The 22,931-nt window shown below is 38.1% G+C and overlaps 1 protein-coding gene across 7 annotated transcripts; it reads right to left on the minus strand.

Moving 5' to 3' along the window:
- Window positions 1-254: 254 nt before the first annotated feature.
- IL18R1 (interleukin 18 receptor 1) lies at window positions 255-21,699 on the minus strand. Of its 7 annotated transcripts, none has more exons than XM_027645903.1 (14): window positions 21,634-21,699; window positions 20,650-20,810; window positions 19,071-19,141; window positions 18,340-18,488; window positions 17,934-18,052; window positions 16,696-16,936; window positions 11,429-11,606; window positions 9,612-9,765; window positions 9,036-9,098; window positions 6,724-6,880; window positions 6,412-6,545; window positions 4,881-5,042; window positions 3,157-3,315; window positions 255-1,463 (listed from the first exon to the last, which is right to left on the minus strand). In XM_027645903.1, exons 5-14 carry the CDS (start codon window positions 17,980-17,982, stop codon window positions 1,063-1,065), a joined length of 1,698 nt encoding a protein of 565 aa, XP_027501704.1. In that variant the 5' UTR covers window positions 17,983-18,052; window positions 18,340-18,488; window positions 19,071-19,141; window positions 20,650-20,810; window positions 21,634-21,699; the 3' UTR covers window positions 255-1,062. The 7 variants fall into 7 exon arrangements, with proteins under 7 accessions (XP_027501704.1, XP_027501688.1, XP_027501698.1 ...); XM_027645887.1 differs by having other exon boundaries at window positions 20,650-20,852; window positions 21,634-21,656; XM_027645897.1 differs by lacking the exon at window positions 21,634-21,699 and adding an exon at window positions 21,005-21,461 and having other exon boundaries at window positions 20,650-20,852.
- Between the last annotated feature and the right edge of the window lie 1,232 nt (window positions 21,700-22,931).

Genomic DNA, 22,931 nt, shown 5'->3' on the forward strand with positions numbered 1-22,931 from the left:
TGCAACAACATCTCAGCCTTGGCCATATTGATCATCATAACTGGTCTACTCTGGCCTCAAATTGGGAGGTCTGGAGACACACCATCTATAGCGTTGTGGATGCTTTTGAGAAAGCACGCAGGACCACCCTTGAGGAGAAAAGACAACGCAGAAAGAATTGTGCCTTGCAGAATATACCATCTAAGGAGTCTTTCTGCTGTGCCTTTTGCAACCAGACATGCCTGTTTTGTATTGGCCTTTTTAGCCACCAACACGCTTGCAACAAATGTGGGTAGAGCCCTTCACAAATCTTCGTTCGTGAAGCCCAGCCATGATGATGATGATGATGATGCACTACACATATTCACATACATAATGTAACACATCAGACCTTTAATTATATGTCATCCCCCTCCTCTCTCTGCCAAAATGAGTGTTTACATTATTCTCAGTGAAATAGGATGTAAAGTCTTTACCATTTCTCCAAATCATTCCCACTTGTCTATACCATGTACAACTCAGTAGTAAATATTGTCCAAATCTATTGCCCTACTATTTCTAATCTCCCTTTTCTCTGCTTTTATTTGTTTTTTCTGCTTGACATTGCCCAAAGCCTGCATGCCAAACTCTGTAGGGCAGGAGCTATTTTGGTCTATTTCCAATTAGGATCCTTAGAAAATATCAAAATACAAAACAAAGAGCATCTAAATAAAAATAAGAGATTGCAAATACTAATATATTTATTGAAGAGCCTCAAGAAGTATGTAAGTAAAACTATTATCATTCTACATTACTGAAAAATGCAAAATAAAAATGTTTTTCGTTGTGCTTTGTGCCATATGGTAAGTCCTAAGCAGAATGAAACTTCTGCTCCCTGTGCAGGTTGCTGAGGAAACTCTCTAGGACAGTATTTAGCATTGGGATTAACATCATCCTAATCACTGTAAAAACTACTATATTCTTATACATTCTTCTCAAATGTCAGAGCTGGCCTCTTACGAACACTATTTTCCAAAATATTATTTAGTTTTATTAGTTAGCAAAATTTCCAGTTTTCTGCAACATCTTCTTTCACCAGAACTGTTATAATACTGCATTAAAGTCACAGTCCTCAGTCCATAGTCGAGCAGCTTTTGAGCCTATGTCAAGATTATTATAGTGCCTTTTGGTATTTATCTTGGTAGGTTTTGCTGGCATCAGGTACCGAAGGTTCTTCCAAAATCTGGAATTCACAGGAAGAGATTTATTCTTTTTCCACTTCACAACCCTCTTTGATGGTAAAAGAGACAGTGATTCTGGCAAGAAACTGTAGTCACTTATAGGCATATATTCAATTAATATGATTTTAGTTTTTCTTTCAACTAGGGCTTTATGCAGTCCACTCTCAAGTTCGTATATGGCTCTGTCAGAAACATAGTTCTGGCTCAGTATAATGATTAATCTTCGGCTTTTATCAATGAATGAATGGATATCATCAACAACTGCTGCAAATTAAAGATAAATATGTTGTTAAATTAAATTGAAAGAATAGACACTGAATTGACTACTTTTTAACATTCACATATGTACAAAAAATGTTCCTTTTATAGTGTGATAGCATGTAAGCATCCTGTTCTTATGAAGTGATTAATATATATTACAGATTAAGAGTCTGTGAAAATGAACTCAGGTATGGCCAAAACTTTTTCTTTAGACCAGACGAAAACCTATTTATAATCGCCATCTACTCTAGACAGTTGTTTGGCAGGAGTAACATGGACAGAAGGTGACGGTAAAATTTAACTTTCTCCCATCCAGACATATCTGCTCTTTCATCATAGATATCACTGGAGTGATTTCACAGAAAGCCACCAACAGCAACCTCTCTCCAAATATCCAGTACTCTTCAGGTTACACCTTTCTTTATGACACCAAACACCCAAATCTATTGCCAATAATCCAAGGCTGATACGACTAGCATGTAATGGCAGAATGAATTCCAAATGTGTTTTATATTGACGACTTTTGGCATGAAAAGTGATGAATGAAAGCAAGTGGTGATACCCTTTAAACACCAGATTCAATTTTCACGCAGTTTCCAGTGCTTGTTTCAACACCACGGAACAAACTCTACAAGGACCAGAGATCTAGAAAACATGCCTTGTAGGGAAAGGCAAAGCAAACTGCAGAAGTACCCTGAAGAAGAGAAAAATGCGGGGAAAAGGAAAGTACCCTGAAGAAGAGAAAACTGTGGGGAAAAGGAGACTGACAAGGGTATTGAGACACCAAAAGCTCCTGTAAATAGAAGGAAACATTCCATTTTCCATGTCAACAATGGATCAGACCAGAGAAAAGGAAATAAGTTAAAACTATCGAAGGAATCAGAATGCACACTTCAGTAAACCTTTTTTTAACACTTAAAGAGAAATAATAAGTAAAAACAAAACAAAAAAAAAAGGCTTGGGTGGTGCTGTGGTGCTTCTCAGGTTAGAAAAATATGTCAGGAATGGATACAAGGAGACAAGATCCTGCCTAGTGAAGGAGGCTGACTGAACTTATTGTTCCATGGTTTTAATAATGAAATCCTAATCCTCAACTAGATCTTCGGACTAAATAGAAACTCCTAGTATCTTTTTTCCAAGCATCTGCAAACTGCCGATGTCAGATCTATCCACAGGGCACGCAGAGAAACAAAATTCCATGTTCTCATTTCTATTTTGTTATGGCACCCATTACATTCAGAAAATGGTTTCAACCACCACACTAAAGATACAGCAAACATACAATTTACCTAAGAGTAACTAGTACCAGAGACACCAGCTGCTCTGTGCAGTAATGTGAGTACATTCATTGGCCCTCAGCAAAAGCAGTGCAAAAGCACTATTATTGTGAAATACCTGACATCATCTGTGTTCTCAACTTCCTCCATACTATCTTTTTCATCTTTTCATCTTGGCTCCTTGTAATTAAAGATATATATGTCTCTGTGTCTCTGTGTGTAAGTGCATATGAATTCATAAATATATCTATAAAATATGTAAAATGTGTGCAAGCAAACTTTGCATGCCCACAGTCTAAATTAAATGGAAAATGTATCCTTTCAATGCACAACACATTTGACACAATTCTTTCTAATTACAGACTTCTACCCTCAAAATGATGAGCCTATTTAATGACAAGAATATTCAATACACTTACCTCCTCCAGGGAATACATCCCTCTCAAATATACATAACTTGTACCCAAAGTTTTCTTCTAATATCATGGGTAATATCTTCAAGGCAAATTCTCTCTCCTCTTCAATTGGAGAAACACAGTCTTTCAGGTAAGACACAAATGCATCATATTCTTTTCCATCTGAAAACAAATCAACAATTGTTGTCTTGTTAGCAACAATCAGAAATCCAGTGTCTGATCCATCATTCTGGTTTTCAAAATTATTGTCTCAGTAGCAAAGCATCTGCAAATCCTGCTCTTTCTTTTGATACCCTGAACAGTCTTCATCAGATTTAAAAGAAGTCCTGAATCAATTTAAATTTCATACAAAAGATTCTGACTGCATTTGGCAAATACTTGAAAATAACATTTCCTTTCCACAGTAAAATGTTTTGAAATAAAATTCTATTAATTTAACCAGTTAAAGCCATATCTGTGATGATGAAGAAATGAAAGGAAGCAAAAAATGTATCTGTAACCTGATAAAATTGCTATTTAAGAGATATTGTGGATTTCCACATTTATTTTACTTTTTGTCTGAGAGTATCAAATAATTCTGTAGAATGGGTACTAGCAAAATAAAATCAATCAGTTACTCTTATAACTAAAAGTCATAACTAAAAGTTATAGGAGTATACCATGTCTGGTCATGCTTGGGCAGTAATTTACAAACACAAAATCAAAGACCAATTCAGAGGCCAAGTCTACCACACTGAGCAATCATGAACCTTTCTGCAGAACAACTATCTGGATCGATACAGCAGCACACATGGCTTTGCATCTTAAATTGTATTTCTTTGCTTCCCTTTCTGAATGCCTTACTGCATGCAGTTCATAAGAGAGAGCACAAAGTAAAGCCAGTGAAACCCTACAACTGCAAGAGCTCTAGAAATAGGAAATCCATTGCCTATTATCCAACAGGCAGCTGTTCCAGGGCAGCCTAGTCCAGGTTCTCAGAGATCCTCCTTGTAAGCCAGAGGACACAGTGACAGCTAACATCAACAAACAGATAAATAACACCAGTAGGCATAAATGATATCCATCCATTACTGACAAATCTCAAGCATTAGAGACCAAGGAAGATTAGGAAAATCAGGTCCATACATACAGCAAGTTTCTTCACCACAACTTTCAGAAAAATTATTCCCAAAACTGGGTAACTGTCAGGCTTGGTAGCTGTGAAGACCACAGTGATGCTGCCTGGTAAGATCCTGCCCTCCTTAATTGCATGTAATGACAAACCTATAAACGTCACAATGTTTTAACCTTAACCTCACTGAAGGGCATCAGTGAGGAGAAAACAATTTTCTGTCAGTCTGCCTGGCTGACAACTCCAGAGTGCTCATCCTCTTCACAGATAGATAACTGCAAACTTCTCCACCTTTATATACTTTTGCAATGAAGAATATGGCAGAACAGAGCTCACTCATCTGAACAGCATCTAATCATGTCCCTTCCACTACCTGCTCCAGAGGCAGCTTTTTCACTGTTTATCTGCTGTTATTGCCACAGCTGTATAACAAATGCACTTTAGCATCTGACCATCAAGTTCTCTTTTACATATTCTTTGCTGTTTCTACTCACAAAACTCCGGGATTTAAGATTAATTTTTTGTCTTCTTCAAAGATGATTGTTTTATAAAGCCTACCAGAAATTATTTTTTAATCAATACATTTATTTCAATGTCAACATTAACAAGGTCATACCTCCAGTAGTGTCATCTCTTCTGCATATATTCCTGTAAAATAGAACTAAGTCAACCCTAAACATCACACAAACAAACACTGCAGCTATAGCAACAAATGGAAATAGTACAGCGAGGACCATTCCAGTTGTAAATACATGCACAGGCAGATCTTGGGTGTTCCCTGTAAAACAGAAACCCATGAAATTACAGCCTTATCAAAGAGTATTATATGACAAAATTACTGTATCCAATACTGACGGCACCTTAAAATCACCTCAAAAAATTACAGTGTTGGTAAGAATCCTTTCCTGCTAATAATTCAAGCACATACACATGCCACTTGTCCTGAAATGGAGAAGAACTACAGAAATACTCTAAAAACTGGAGAAACAGTCTTGCATGCGTTCACACACATAAATGAAGTGTATGTGAGATCAAGACTGACACTACAAATCCTCGTAGATGTACAGTATACCAAACTGGTGGTCACTCACTTTTGTGATGAGTTTTCTCCAGGTTCTTTATTATGTCCTGTTATTATCTACCTTTCACCCCCTCTCAGTCCATGTATAATAATCCTTTATGCCCCTTTTAATCTCTTTGGCTGGTTTTTTTTTCTTGTCTCTAATCTCTTTCAGGCTTTTCTTTTTCTTAATTATTTTTATTATGTTATCTTTGGGGTTTTTTTAGTTTCAAACATAGAATTTTAACACTTAACTTTGTGAAGTTTTGATGAAGGCACTGTTAATTCAGGCTCATTGTAGTCTGTACTACTTCTGCTTTATTATATGCATCATCTTTTGACAAGTCTATTTTCACATATCTTCCTTCCAGTAAAACTTGGAAAGGCCTGATAGAGATAGAAAACAAGAAGAGAATGCCCACTTGTGATGAATCTCCAGGTCATCTGGACTATAAATGTGAAGTCCTACTATATGGTAGAGGTTAGCTTTCCATAGCTAGAAGTATAGAATTCCTGACAAGACAGAAACCATTGACCAGAATGTTTCAGGCATTATCAGCAACACAGAAGACTGACTTTTCCGAGGGCGGGAGGGTCAGGGGCAGGGGGGAACACCAAAAAAAACACCAAAAAACAACACACACACAAACCCAACAAAAACCTCAGATTTTAATTTTAAGAAGGGATGCTTAATAAACAAAGTGTTCCAAACAGAAGACTGAGGGCTGCACCAAGTTTGGGTATTTAATTCCTGTGATTTCACCAATCTGATGAGTAGGAGAGTACAGGGGAATGCTTTTTCACGGGATCTTAACAACGTGCTGCCCAGGGATCTGTCCCCAGTTGTGTCCACAGAAGTAGCAGTTAGACTATGGAACCCAGACACATTTGCTCTAGCAACTCCTTCTGCCTGTTTCAGAGCAGGAGGAATCACCCAGGGTGTTGTTATGTCCAGTACTAGATGGACCAGGGACTTCATAAGCAGACAGACATATTTGGAGAGACGTTGAAGTGAGTACCCTGCCCTCAGGATTGAGAAGGTTGCCATGATTAATAATTAAGTATGAGAAGTATGATCATGCCATACCTTTCTTCAGTTTTACTATTTTTATTTGTGTGCTTTCATCAGCTTGCAACATGCAGGTGAAATTATGATGCATGTCCTCATCTGTTACTTTTTTAATCCGTAGTAGCCTTGTGACATAAAACTTGTTTCCCAACCTGCAAGGAGGAATGGTGTTAGCAACACTATCTGTACAGAAATCTACAACCACCAGAGAGGCGGATTTAGAGGAAAGGGTTCTAAAAAAACCCTCAGGCTGCAGTTTTACTGAATTTGCAGTTGTACAAAGTGCAGGACATTATCCCATAGAAAGTACAGCATTTTCAGGAAACCTACTGTAATTTTTTGAACTCTTCTTCACATATTGAAGGTTCATTCTCAGGGATACCTGTGCATTGTTCTGGAAACATTTGATTAATTAACCAGTAGAGGCTGGCATCTTCTTGCATATAATAACCCAAGAAACCTGTGCAATTGAGTATCTCTTCTTTACCTAAAAAAAAGGCATAACATGAGAAGATCTAGTCAGAAGCAGTATTCATGTTCACAGTGCAGTAAAATGTCAGCTTTCCAGCCAACATATCCCATGAGCTGTGCTCTCTTCTGGACTTCGTAGCCCCTGCTCAATGTTTTGTAAGTGTTCTGTTGCACCGTGTTGCAGAGTGACAGTCATCCATTGCTTTCTCTCAGATAAATCACAGTCAGCCGAGTTTAAATATGCCAGAATATTTCAGGCTTTAGAGAACTAATGGGAGTTGGACTTGATGATCCTTGTGGGTCCCTCCCAACTCAAGATTCTATGAACTAGACTGTGTTTTGCAAGCAGAGAACAGGAGAGGACAACATATCACCAGTGCTCCAGGGCCAGGTAAAAGTAAGTAACTGGTAAGGGGAATTACAACCAATTGATTGTAATAAATAAACTACATATGACTACTCAATAAAGCCAAAGCCCCTGCTGAACTCTCACAGAACAAGTTCCCATCCCACACCTGGAATTCCTGAATACGTGAACAAGTCATTTACTCAGTCAGTTACTTGCCCCACTTCAAAGCACTAACTGGAAGTGACAGGAACCACTCCATAAAGTTCAGTTATTTTTAAGAAAGCTCAAAACCAAAAGGACAACTGTACACTTGGAAAAATAAAGGCAGAAGACTGCAGCTCTGGAGTGTGAGATTTTTTAAACACTGTCATGGGAAGCTCGACCTGAAGTTAGCTGCAACTTTGCACCACCATTTCTAGGCTATGCCAGTATCATTTCCAGAGAACACATCCAGAATGCCCTTTATTAAGCCATAAAAAGTGCATGTTAGTCCTTGTTCAGGTCATATACACAAATGCTTTCCAGTAAGAGGGGCCTGCCCAGCAATTCTCCAAGGGCACTTATAAGCTGACCTCTCAAGATTTATCAGAGTGGATAGTTACAGAATCTTCAAAGCAGGATCCAGATGAAAATCTGGCCATCTTCTATTCAGACCTTAGAAATCCAAATCACATTTGCACAGACTGAAACACAGACCTAACCTTCTAGTATCCTCTACCTTGCAACCCCAGCTTTTCCAGTTATTTTTGGGGAGATTATAGAACACCATCTAGACAATGACAGGTTTTAAACATCATGGACCTAGCTCATTGAGAATTCCCTCCCCTCTCCACCATGCCATCTGTCTCATGACTCAGCAGGTGACCTTATGAAATGATCTTATCAAGGCAGATAAGGGATGGTAGTTCATAATCAATTGATGCTGAACCCTGCTAACTTCTCAGGGTTGGGACAAGCACAGTAATGAGGAAGAAACGTGCAGGAAGCGTGTACTGGGAAGTTGGAAGTCATTAGGCATCATAGGATTGGGATACTACCATTGGAAAAAGGACCTATCAAGCAATATTTGTAAGAAGGAAGGAAAATTAGCATCTGAGGTCCTAGATGAGCAAATGAGATACAGGTATGAGCCACAGCGGAGGTAACATGTGGAAAGGAAGGATTAAGTAACCAGATGGGAGAAGCCCTCAGGCACAGGAGAGGAAAAAGACAGGTAAACTTCTGTTTTCTAAAATTAATTACAGCCTCAAACACAAAATCCTGTATCCTGTCCAAGACTGTGTGAAGCCTGCAGATCATGTTATCTAACCTACTCTCACCCAGAAGAACAGGTAAGGTCTCTTGACAAATTCTTTGAAGCAGTGACAGATCTTCATGCCCACATTACCAGGACTGTCACTTCCTCACACTTCTCATTTCCCTGAAGAATAACATCCTCAACTGCGTCAGGTAGCAAGGAGATTTCTCATTATTGCTGTTCACTGAAAAAACTATACACCTTTTACACATTGCTTCACAGGGTTTGCTGTGTACAAAAGAAAGCCACAGAGAGATGGTTTATCACCACTACCACTTTCTCTTGCTGGTCACAGCAGGAACCTCAGCTTCTGCCTCTGCAGAAGGTACATTTAGTGTACCGGTATATCAACCATGGAATACACTAGGCAAAACATAACCAGGTGTGAAGTTAGATGAGATACAGGAGGGTGCACAGACAATTCTTAGTTGATTACACTTAACCAGACTATCAACCATAAAGAGATCAGAACAAAAACATATACGTGCAGAAGCTACCATAAAGATTTTTGTACTCATTTCATACCTATTTCTGTTTCAATTTCTTCATGGTGTCCAATTATCTCCAAAGTTACAGCCTCTGGTGCATCTAAAATAGAAACATTGCTATTGAAATAATAGCTCACATACATTGTTCCATAGTACAAATTACGTACTTGCTCTATTTCTAAAATTAATAGCATACATTCCATTTAATTCAAAGAACAACATCTGGACTCTGGTGTTACTAAGTAGTTTAAAACACAGTATGACTTGTTGAATTTTTTTACATACATATATGTACAGTGCACAATTTAAAATGGTTGGAAAGGCTCTTCTGCAAAACTCAGTAAGTTTGTATGACTTACAGCAGCTATTTTGAAAAAAAAACAAAAAAACAAAAAAACAAAACTGCAGGAAAAACATACCAAATACATCTTCCAAAATAGGTAATATGTCATCTTAACTTCTGCTTTTTTACTTTTCAAATTACTGTGAAATAGTTCAGATTACCAGATTTGTTCTCCCTTGTATATATTTATCAAATGAGAACTGTAATTAAAAATCTTCATTGTAAAGTGAACTAGAAAGCACACTTTCAAATTTTAGAAAGCTTTCTTACCTTCTTCTACTACCAGTTTAATTGTGTTTGTGCTGTGGTATATCTTTCCTTCATGACTAATCATAATTTTACATGTATATATCCCAGAGTGCTGTGCTGTTAAGGTTCTAAAATGCAGTTCCCTCTCTGTTTCATGTTCATAATTCTTACAGTCCTGCATCAATAAAACCAGAAAACACTATTCTGTAGCACATACGCATTCAAAACCTTAAAGAAATTAAAAATTGTTTTTGAAAGTGTCACCATCATTCTTTTCACTATCTCAATGACATGTGTCTGACCCAAAAGAGGTGGAGGCCAAATTTTCACTCATGGTCACTTAAATGAAACTTTTGACCATTTAACCCATTAGAAGCTGAGAGCACTGCAATTTCAAGTAAGCGCCTGAGTATAAAAATACTGTATTGGGAACTCAAAAAGAGCTTTTTTTTTTTTTCTTCAAAATGATGGCTTGGGTCTGTAGGTCTCATCTCCTTGTGGCTCAAAGCTGTCTAGGTTATGAGGAGGTTTCAGGTTAAAACAGAACACCTCAACAACAGGGAAAGTAACCATCTCAGAGGGTGACAAGAATTGGACTCATGTGTTTACCCTCCCTATTCCTGAAAAAAACTCTAGTTTGTGGGTGTTTTTTAATTCACAGTACATGCTAAGTGAAATGTCCTGTGAAAAGGTAGCAATATCTGTTTCTGGTCTGAATTACCTTAGATCAAAAGGGATATGAGCACTGATAGAAATTGTCCAAGGAATGGGTTTTTCTGGATGCACGTTTACTAGCAGGCTCTTGCTCAAAAGGCATGTGTGCCCACCCCGGTTTTATCTCACCTTAGGGAGCAATAGGAAGACTTTGAAAATTTTCACCCAATCAAGTACTAAAGGATATTTAGGTGCAAGGATGGCTGCTTCACCTGTCTCACACAGTAGCACTGGTATGCTCAGTTTAGCCATGAGAGAGGCCAGTCTGGGGTATGGTCCTTTATAGAGGAAAGCATTACAACCTGTGGCCCTATCCATCAAGGGTCCCATCCTCCCAGGCCCCAAAGAACAACAAAATAGCTTGTTATTATAGGGTCATAGCTCTTTCTTGCCAGGCTACTCCAGATGCCCATACTTAAGCAGTCAAAATCCCTTCCTGAAACTGATTCAACGTGCAGTGAACAGGGTCTGTTACTCCAACCAGGAGACCTGAGAGGAATAAGGAGCAATGCTCAAGGTGACACAACAGGGTGGAAGACGCCTGTTCAAGGTGCCTCATCCAGTGGTTGAGCACAACACCCAACAGTTACAGATGCTTACACTATTATCAGCTATGCTCTGACAAAAGCTGGTACAGAGAATACAGATGATTCACCTAAAATGAACAGAACTGGATCTGTTACACACTTATAAAAAGTGTTCAGAAGCAGCAAAAGTAAAAAGTTTGCCGTTACTCTACAAGTACATGCCACCTGTAAAACTAATATCTCGATACCTCATTAAGCATCAGTATATATGTATCATATCTGCATCAGCGAAGTAGCAGCTGGCTAAACCAGCTGCTGTCTAAATCAGCAAACAGACATACACATCAGATCTTTTACCATTACAAACTACCAGTTTAATAACTTCTGAAAAAAGTACACTTTTCTAATAAATCTGAGAGCAGAGAAAAACTTCATTTTGTGTATCTGCTTGAAGTTTTTTTCCCTAATCACCCGAGAAATTAAAGCCTTACAGTGTTCGTAGATGTTTCTAAAAATTTGCTTGCAATTAATTTTTTCTGCAATCAGATATTTTGTTTCTATAGCGAATTATTTGAGTGAAACTGTTTCAGTAATTACCTTGTACCATGTTATGCTGTCATTTTCATTGACAGACAAATCACTGCATTTCAGTGAATGACCAGTTCCAGCATTTTTTATTTCCGTAGTTAAATGATTCTTGTTGAAACAGCTGCTTTCATTTCTTTCAAGTATATTCAAGGTCCACTTTTGAATTGTAAAATTTTGTTTTCCATTGCTATGAAAAAAAAAATTAGCAAAATCAGTTTTAGGAGCTTTTTAAAAGAATGCAGCCTAGTGAGTTACACACAAAATACAAAATAAATTCTGTAATACATCTGTTAGGTAAAAAGTACATCTACAGTGACCTAATTATTTATATTCACCTTTATTACTTTTCCACTCCCAAGTAAGTGTTACTTCCTTTAACAAACAGGTTACCTAAACTCAGTCAACTATCACAAAACATTTGACAATACAATTATATCTATGGAATATGGCAATATGTGCTACATCAACCCAAACAAGAATGCAACAATCTGTGGCATCATGTCTAGTTACAGAAGAGCATAAAAGAATTTCAGGACCTTGAATCAGCTAAATATTTTGTGGGTATAATCTCCTATGTGTTGCTAAGGTTTAAAGCAGTTAATGAAAAATATACTTGTAAAACATATCAAAAATGAGATAGACAACTCTACTGTTGTTCACAAAGCAACATTATTCATTGTTTGATACTCTGCAGATAGTCACTGGTATTTTGGAAATACTCCTGAACTCCGCAAGTCTCCTGAATTACAACATCATTTATGGATTCAAGCATGTCTGCAGAACAAGACATTTTGGAAAGCATGCATCTCTTTGTCTTTGAGTCCTGCACTGATAAAAGATCTGCAGTAGCTCACCACCCCAGGTTGACTGGAAGAGTCAGGAACTATCACTTCTACAGTAGTCGTAACATCCCATGCAGTATCTATAAAAGATCACATGAATATGCTCCAAAAACACCTATTTTGAATATCTAGGAGCTGATCGTTGTGATTCAGATACCTACTAAGTTCTATTCACATATTTCTTGAAAGAATCATATTATAGCCATGAGTTATTTCACTGTTGGATATGTCCAAACACATGACTACCAAGGGAAAGGAACCTGGAGGACTTTTGACTTAAATCTGGCAAAGTTAGAGCTTACGAGAAAGCTGTATGTTGCTGTCAGTTAGTGGGTGAGATTCCGTCAGTTAGCAGGTGAGATTTTGCAATTAGTGCATAGAGCTCTCATTTGTTTACTGAACAAACAGGGCCTGACAAAGCAAAAGCAGCAATCACAGAGCACTTCCCTCCAATGTCAGTCATATCTTCATAAATATGTTTGAATCCTTCTGCCTCCAAGAAAAGAAAAATAAATTGCTCCCAGAGCTACAACTACTCAAGAATCATTTCAATGAGAAGGGCCAAGAAGATAAAGCAGTTGGAAAGGAGAAGCATCCTCAGCGAGTATACCAGCTTAAACACCATTCTTGACTGACATGCCTTTTGACTGTACAAGATTCAGAAGAACTATTAGGACATCATTTATATGATGAATTTAGACCAAGTCTTGGGTTGTTTCTTTTCCACTTCTTAAGTTTGCCAAACAAATGTGTTTATGTAGTCTGCTCACCCTCTTCCCTTTACAGCTCTTTCTCAGCCTACACAGGTTCTCCTTGGTCTCTTTACTCACTTGAGATATTCATTACTCATAACTGCAACTGACTCTCTAAACCAAAACAGTGGTTTGGTTTCTCAATCAACTATGATTAGTTGACTATGCCGTCATAAACAGGAAAAGCCTTACCAAAACTTTTCCATCAGAGATGTGCTTGTGTGGGTATTCACGATGGGTGGGGTCCTCACCTATTCTTCAACATCATATTTAAACATTTAAATCAGAGCTACTGATCAGAGTCAGCAATGGGACCACAGTCAGCAGTCACCCTTTTACAGTGCAGTTTATACGATCTATTTTATATATTCTGTTTAGGACAAGATAATCTGTGCACCAGAAAGGCCTCTCTCTCCCTGACAGTAAAGGTATCTAAGATAAATTTAGGTGTAGACATAAACATTAATTCCAATTAATTCCACTTAGTCTGTGTGTTTCTTTAGGTATCACATTACTAATCTGAATACTGCTGGAGAGGCCAGTACAGATCTAGCCATGAAATATATATAATTTTACTATCTAGATTCAGTAGATGGAAGGAAAGGGTCAATAAAGCCACATGTTCTCCTCAGCACTGTCACTCCACAGAGGCTTTCTTCTGTGATCCAATTTGGTGAAATCATTTCAATCATTTCATGAGGATTTCACTCGAACTGGATCAAGATATTCTACCTGATGAGCCAAAATCTGGCTAGGAGCAGCTCCTTAGAAGGTGTCAAAACCATACCTATGCAAATGAAGATAAATTTGTCTTACGAAATTTGGTTTTCAATCAAAAAAAAAATGCATTTACTTGTATTGTTTAAACTGCTAGTGTCCAAATTGTTATATTCTCTCCTGGTTTTTGCTTGCTGAGATCCTTTGGTGATTCTTTGTGGGGAACAAAACAATTTCTGGCTTTTCAATTCCCCCCCACCAAACCCACCAAGAAAGAACAATAAAATCTATCATCTTGACTCAGGAGATGATACAGGGAAGTGAAGCCCCTTAGAGAATATGAACCAAGTTTACTGGATACACAGACAATTCTAGGTAATTCTTCAGCTGTTTCACTGCAACAAGCCAGTGTTATCTTCAGTATTTCAGTCTACTGCAGAAACTGTCACTGTACCTTCCAAATTGCAATATTGTATGTTCCCACTGCTTTTAACCCAAACTTATTAAAAAAGTGAGCAATATTAGGATTTTAAAATTTATCGTGTTTATCACAGATCTCTGTACTTTCGGGGTTTTTTCGGGAACATGTAAGTTTTCTCAGTTTCAAGGTCACCAACACCTGCTGACCTGCTTTTTTGTATTCTGTTTTTCTCTCTGATAACCACAGGATACAGGTTACAAAAACCCACACAAATTAGAAATCCTCCCAAAGATCTGTGACACAGTTTTTCTGCTTACCACTCTCACTACAAGTACATATGAAATTTTTATTTTCAAGAAATGTTGCTAAATATGGACACATTCAGACTTACAGGTGATGTCCATTAATTCCTGAATTTATATCCTAAGTCTAGTATACCAACAAACACATGTGAACACATCAACACACACATATGCACACTTCAGGTTTATCTGTAAAACTTCTCAATCTTCTTTAAGTAAAAAAAAAAGTGGTTAATACACCATAAAAACATTGTTACATCACTTTCACCTCTTGCTTCTTGCATATTGTCAGTTGTAACATATCAGGGAAAAAATCCCTATGTTTAATTAGTTTTCAAAATCTGTCAATGTGTTCTCTTTTCTTGAAAATCTGCAGTATATGTAATTGTCACACTGTTCACTGAAACTGCCTAAACAGTTATAAGTACTCCCATATAGCTTACAAATATCTATCTCTAAATTAAATTGTTGAAAAAAAAAGAAGATAAATAAAAATGTAATTTGAATACCTGCTTTCAAAAGCAAAACTTTTAACTCCATTATAATTGTAATTCTTATTAAAGCTTAAATCACTTCAGTAGTTCACAACAGCCCACAATTTTTCCCTATAAATAGAGACCACTAAAAGTCCTCTGTCTCTGCAGAAAACAGTTTCTGCAATAATCTTTTGTATTTGCCGAAATTTAACTCGTTTAATATGCCTGCCATTAGTGAGAATCATCAAATAAACTAAGCCAAATACCCCATTACAATTCCATGAAAAAAATCCCCTTATGCCTGTTGTTCCAGCAGTGAGACCTGTGAAGAGTTCCCATAGCAGGATTGCAAGATTCTGGCACGTGCCTTCATTCTGATGCTAACAGAAAAATCTCTAGCAACAGCAAATTTTTAGATTTGATAGTTTTTTGTGAAGTGAACATATACACAACTGATAAAGGCCATAAATAAAGCCACAATTTAAACCCCAATTCGGCCTTGACATGTCAAGCACAGTTCCATGACAACAGAGAAGCCTGTGTCAGGTATCATTGAATATTAACACCTACAGACCAAAAATGAGCAGCACACTTCAGCTGTGCTGCTTCAGACGAATGTCTGTACTGAATAATACAACACCTTTACACAAAATTGCACAACAAAGTAGACAAACTACCATACTCATCATCCCTAAAGATAATTCTCTTAAGATTGATTTCGGCATATATGAATAACATTTTTCTCAAGCTTTACCCTACAATTAACAATATTTAACATTTCATACACCATGACTTGGTACTTTCAAAAATAATATCATTAAGATGATAATAATTATGATACCTGGCAAAACAAAACATAAAATTTTCAGCTTCCAAGTTAACTTGGAAGTTAACAATTGAAGTTTAGCTTAGAACAGTAAATTATCAAACTTGAGTCTGCGATGTTACTGGAAAAATGTGAATAGCATTTTTCAGTATCTGTAGTCCCATACCCTTTATGAACCAGGCAAGAATCTTAGAAATATTTCTTGAAGGACAGCACAAATCATTACATGCAAAGTAGTCTGCTTCAAATTAATCATTGCTTCGTTTGTAAATGTTGAATGACAGTTTTATTTTAAGTTAGTCATAAGAACTCCATGAGCAAACCTTTTAGTTCCCTAGTCTTTCAAGATGTTCCAGTGAAGATTAACATCAAATAATGGGGGCCTCCCTATTTCTCTTTTTGACTCGTGATGTTATACAGTGGTAAGAAATCAAATCCAGTTGTTTCATTTGTTCTTTGAATGGCTCCAAGCATGTAAAGGTTTGCACAGAAACCAGAGTTCAGCTATGCCACTCTTTGTTTATTGCTTTACTATACAGATAGATGACTTGGCAGGCCTCATAGTGGGAGATCCATCCAACACTGCAAACAAGAACAAGTCTGGGGAAGAAGATGACCAAATGTTTCCTTTTACTTGGCAGTGGACAGAAGGGTTGCCTATCACTCATTTTGTTTAGGTAATTAATCACAAGCCAGCAGAAATGATACCTGCCTTATCAAAAGGTTTACAGAACCTTTAAAAGGCTGCAATTGCTTCTGGATATTTGTAAGTATAATAGGTTCACCTTGATGGTTATTGTGAAATTAAATAGAAAATGACACAACAGTTAATGCAGTTCCCTGCACCATTGTATGGATTATACAAAGGAATACAAAGAAATTACCTTCATCACAGACATGTGCAAAGGCAAGATGTTCACCCAATGGGTTGTGTACCTACCTATGAGTGACAGAGTAATTCCCAGAGTCACTGAGTTCAACTGGCCAAAACTCCAGAAAATTCATTTGTGAAACAATTCTCCGTGTTTCCTTTATCAGTTGTTGCTTTCCAGCATTTTCTCTGTACCAGTTTATTGTGTATGCTTCTTCCTGAAAATGCTCTTGCCTTGACTCAGGATAACAAAGGAAAAAAAATTCCCCTTCTAGCACGTCAATGGAGGCACGAAGGGGACACAGCCTCTCTTCAGAGAAAGGGGAAAAAAAGATACATTAGGAAGCCAAATACTTCTTTCAGAAAATTATGTTAGCCTGACTTTAAAGTGATTTGCTGTGCTGCTGGTCTTTTGTAAAGTGACTTGATTTCAGCAAAGTGGTTTGACAGCATTTGTTTATTCCAGAAATACTTACTGAAAAATAGTTTTCCAAGCCTTTATTCTACCTTACACAAGCAAAACCAGAAAGAAGAGCAGGGTGAAATAAAAAAGGACATGTCCCTATCCCTATAATTCTTTCATGCGAGTTCCACAGTGTCAGAATCAAACTGGCACAAAGGGCAGAATCTGGCCTCACTCTACAGTAAAGCAGCTGCCACAAATGGAAGGGGAAAGGAGAAATTCTTCACATATGGTTTGACTTGACAAATATGGCTGAGATAAAAGCACAGATCCTATGAATTAACATTTGCATTTTCTTATCTTCTTAATTAAAACTATGTAGACTATCTACATTATGTAGATTTCTGAAAAAACTTCAGATATCTTTGGGAAAGTTTTCTTCAAATGAGATTATATATGTAAAATTTAGTCTTGAAGTCTGCCTTTCCAAACAAATTTCCCAAATTTACTTTTTTATACAAGTCACAAAAATACAGGAAAGGAACCGTGGTCTAGAGTTAACAGTAAAAAAATTCTATTTCTCCTGAGGTTCTCAGAGATTATTGTTGTTTAGCAACTATTGTGACCACACTTCTGAATGGCACAAAAAGAAACAGACTCATTCTCTTGCTTGCTGTGGCTCTTCATACAGTTATGGTCATATACAACATCATAAAGTGTCTCCAGGTAGCATCCTTGATCTTTCTTTTTCATAATTTCATAAGTCTGGAGCTGGGCTGAAATTGTCAAATCTTTAAGTTTTTGCTCTTAGTTGCAAAATACAAAACTTGTCCTATTCCAAGCAGCTGTCAAGAAGATGGCACATATTTTGAAGGTTCTATTACTGAATTAAAGACTTACTTACCAGAAGCAGATCCTATGATAAACATTAAAAAAAAAATCACCAGAGTCATTTTCTTGAGTTACTTCTCACTTCTTCTCCAGAAAAATGAAACTGAATTGTTCTTGCTTGTTCAGAAAGCCTAAGAAAAACAGATTCACCATTCATCACAAGTGCAGTGAAACAGATTCCTCTGAGCATGTGAGCAGTGTAACTATTGCTTGGTGCTGAAGAGGGCTTTCCAAATGGGAAGTTACATATTTTTACCATAGCATCTATTTTCATACATCAGTTAATGTATCTAGATTTTTCTCAGCAAGTTTATTTTAAATTCATAAAGCACTGCAGGGTTTCCGTCTTCCATTTTCTTGTTCAATAGACACATTTTACAATCTTACAGAAGCACTCAAATTCCAAAACAATAGATTCCACAGGATAGGACAGTGCTTTTTTAGCTCCACAAAGATTATAAACTTTGCAAGACTGGACCTTGTAGAAACAGCTAGTAGAAACTTCACTTGCCTTCAGTGAGAACATCACCATGTTTTAGATGGGGTATGCTGATGGTTAATTTTGAGCCTGTTGGAAAACAACGAGACATATAATTTTTTCTTAGAATTTTGTCTGTGGAAGGAATAAGCACCAGCTGACAGCACTAACATTTCCACTGAGTGGGAGGACATGAAACAACTCGTATTCAATTGCTTCATGTGTAAACACCTGAAGGCAAATGGAAAATACTAATAAATAAGACCAGCATGGAGCATCTTCTCTGAGGTTCCTCAGAACATCAGGTTAACTGACAACCAAAGACAGTCCTAAAACTGTGCTTCAGTTTTGCTTATAAAACAGAAAGATTAGATGCATGATCAGCTCAGTTCAACTCCTGAAGCCAAGACAGATAACCATGCTTCACCCAAACATGCCTGAACAAATGAGACACACAGACACAGCCGAGATGTATTTCAAAGATCTGCCAAAAGAAATCTCATTAGTAATCCATTTCTTTGGTTTTAATAAGGAAACCTGTAGCAATTTGAGAAAGCACACATTGTTGTAAGACACTGCCCTGCGATTTACAGTCAGAAACTTCCTGTGAATTAAAGAGTCTGGAGCCAGGAGGCTACTGCATTTCCAGCAGTATTCCAGAATGACATTGACCTGTGTAGCTGCTCTCCCCTCTGAGTCTTTCTCCTCAGTTTTTCACAACTGTGCCATCATCCCATAAAGCACTGTAAGGAGATGAAGGAAGTGTTTCACATCTCTTTTTTCAGACAGACTGGTAGGCAGAAACAGATTTAGAAAGCTAGAAGAAGTGGATTCTGAGTACTATAACAAGCAACTTTAAAGAGTCATACCGTAAACTTGCCAGGCCTGGTTTCAGTTCCCTACCACAAAGATTATCAAGCTCCTACACTTCACAAGGAAAGAAGGGACTCTCTCTTTATTTTTATTTCTTGAATTTACCTTCCTTTTCCACCCTATCACATCCAGAAGAAACACAGCTGTGTTTCTCTAGATCATAAAACTATGATCCACTACATAAAGATAAAATAATTTATCACCAGATTTTTATTTTTAAATCCAATTCTTTTTTCGTATATCACATCAGCTCACAGGGGAAGTTTTGCTGAATGCATGCAGTATAATGCAAGCTACCTAGTAATAATCAGGTTTGATATTCCTGAATACTCTTAAAAGCAAAACACAGAACATTAATCTTACTCTCCCATTGCTGTTGAACCTGTTCAATCTGTCTGAAATTGTTCTACTGTAGGCTAAAAGTATTTACATCTGAGCCATACAGTTTGCAGTACTCTTCAATAAAAAGCTTGGGGAGGGAGGGGAAAGAGAGGAAAAAAAGATAAATGTTTTTGGTGAAAGTCAGCTAATATAAAGAGAATCTTTGAGGAACAGAATAAGATTTTTTAATTTTCAGAAAAAAATGGAAAGTTATTCTAAAGTAAGACAAAGATTCCATGCCTAATAAAGGAGTAAAGAAAATACTCAATGGGCAAAATGCTAAGGCAATAATAGGGAATTACAGTTTCAATGTAAATTTATTCAATCACCGATTATCTATAAGGCTCAAAGTGACAATAGCTTTAAGCTTGTTTTTCGAATTTTATACATGCTTAAAAACACTGATGGAGTTTTAATAATAAAAATGGTTCTTAAAAATATTTTTGCCATTGTGAAGCAAAAAAAAACTTTAAACAAAATGAAGGTCTAAGTTCTGTAACATACATTAATGATATCTCATTAACTAGACAATTCTGTGTCTTTAAGCACCATTACAATTATTCCTCATTTTTATAGAATCACCAGAAGATTTTGGAATGAAAGGGTGATGATAAATTGAGGATCAACCACTTCAATGTTGGGTCAAGTAACTCATTTTGGTTAACACTTTTGGAAAACTCAGTTTGGTCCCAAAGGGTTGTGACTTCATTTGTCTAAAAAAAAAATAACAGATTCTTCTGAACAGCAGTCTGTTTGAATAGCCATTTTGGGGTCAAGGGAGACCTCTGTCAGAATGGTTCCTTGTGGAATCTAAGTATTTTTTAAAATATCACCAGATAGTGCCATAATTTGCATAGCATTCATGAAGAAAACAAAAGTATTTAACAAACAGTTAACCACACCAGGTCCAGGCACCGTTCTGCCAGGATTGCAACTTCTTGGTAAAAATGAAAATCCATCTTAATTTCAAAGAACATAAGTGAAGTTGTTTACTTACAATGCAAATCTTGCCAGGTGGAAAGTCACTGCAGAGGTAGTCTTCCAAACTCCAGAGTTGCAGCTTGTACTTATAACTCTTCTGAACCTCATTCATCACTGAAACAGACTGCAGTCCCTCTCAGTGAGTCAATATACAGACAGCTTAATCTGAAAAACCTCCTGAAAAAGAAGAGTGGACTTTCTCACTTCCTGAACACTTGACTGCAGGAAGGAAAACGGAAGAGAAACTCATTTTTACTAGCATTAATGGAATAGTAATAGCAAGTCCCTAATATTAATATTTATTCTAAATGAGTCATTTGAGTGCTGATACACAAATGTTTTAGGCACAATCTTTTGCTCCCACCGCCTACTCCACCACTGACGGAGCCCATCCTCCTCCAAAACCACCCAGGTGCGAGGGAAAGGGTTGCAGACAGCTCAGAGATGGCGACTTGGCAGTGCCACTGATGGGCCAGGTGTTGAAATAAGCCACTTTCAGGGCTAAATTATTTACGACAGCTCAATCATAACGAAAAAATATATCATGGCCCCGAAGAGAGGTGTCCCAGCAGAGTGGCTTGGGGGTGCGCGGCGCAGTGTCGCAGACAAGGGAAGGGCTGCAGGGTCGGAGACAGGCAGGGTGGGGGACAGGCAAGGGCCCCGGAGAAGTCCCCGAACAGCGGGCGCCGGCCCCCGCACTCCCGCAGAGATGCCCTTGGGCGCAGGCTGTCGGCTTCTTCAAGAGAGGGGAGAAAGAGCCGCCCACCCCCAACCCTCGCCTTGCCCAGCCCATCTGCCCTTCCCCGTTCTCCCCTGCCCCTCCGCGGCCGCCCCGCTGCCCGGGCCCTTCCTGCCGGACGAGGGGCTCGGCGGGCGCCGCCCGTTCCTGCGCGGGCTGCGGGGGCCGTGGTCTGGGACGGCGCCGCTTCCCCTTTTCACTGGCAGGCAGCGGGGCCCGGCGCAGGGGCCAGGCAGCAGCGCGAAGCAGTGCCAGGATTACCGAGGGCGCTGGGCTGTCACCGGGCCTGGGCGAAACCCAGCGGTGCGCCCCGTCAGCAGAAGGAAAGATGATCAACTTTTTTAGGGGACGGTGGGGGGAGGGAGGGGGCCTTCGCTCTCACAACCTCCCAGGGGAAGAAAAGATGTAAGGAGGTGATGTCTTCTCTTGTCTTCAGCAGAAACGCCCCTTCCTCCACTTTTGTGCTGAACGCCCGTTGTAGGACTCTTTTCCAAGAAATGTGGTGGAGATAGGATGGAAGCTTAGGCACGAGTATATTAGGCTAAGTATACCACCTTTCATCTCTGCTACAGCTTCCTCCCCACCTCTCTGGCTGGTTTGAGAATGAGGACGTGGAAAGAGCTAAAACTGAAAGGCTGATATTCTGCAAGGACCACAAAAGACACCCCCACACAAAAAAAAAAAAAAAAAAAAAAAAAAAACAAACCTCCCAAAAAATTACAAAATAGGGTCTACAGGAAAAAAGACAAGACAAAAGACATGATCCTACGATATTTTTATAAGAAATGTCCCCATGTTACTGCTATTTTTTTCTGCACTACCATCCCTTTCAGAGGGAGAGTAATGTAAAGTTTCGAGATATGAAACATTTTATAGCTCCATTACTGCAAAGGGAGTGTATGTATTCACTTCTAAATAAGCCCTCATGCTTTTTAGCTGGCTTTTTAGCCAAATGTTGATATATTGGAATGATAGTTCCATGAGGAGTTTCTGAGTTTCTGGTATTCCTGAGTAAATGAATGCTTACCACTGTTAATTACACCAATAGTTTATCTGCAAAGTACTGTGCAATGATTCACCATACTTCTAAATAAAGTTACTTTGATAACAGCGGGAAAAAAATCATTCCCTCAGGAATTACCCAGGACAACTGTGAATGCAGAAGTTCCCAATTGCAACAGGAGATGTCACTTTAAAGGTAAAAGAAGCAGGTTAAATTAAAAAGAAGGAAGAGATTACACACACCTGGCTTTCTTGCATATTTTCACTGCTGAGGTGAAGCAAAGAAAGCCTGAGGAGTTTGACTGTTTCACCTCATTTCTTTTCCTCATCACGGATTAAAATAATACGTATATAATAACAATCAGACCTTTAGATAATGTAAATTACCACAGCTCTAGCACAGTCAACTAAGAATCTAACTCACTATAACTACTTTAAAATTTTGTACAAGATACTTTGTGGTATTTTTTGGTTTTAGGACTTAGTACTTTATTTTAAAACCTAAAGCATACCATAAAAATTACATTATGATCCCAAAGCTATTTAGCACCCAACGA

This window comes from Corapipo altera, unplaced genomic scaffold (assembly GCF_003945725.1).
Source record: "Corapipo altera isolate COAL_440 unplaced genomic scaffold, ASM394572v1 0, whole genome shotgun sequence".
Taxonomy (NCBI): domain Eukaryota; kingdom Metazoa; phylum Chordata; class Aves; order Passeriformes; family Pipridae; genus Corapipo; species Corapipo altera.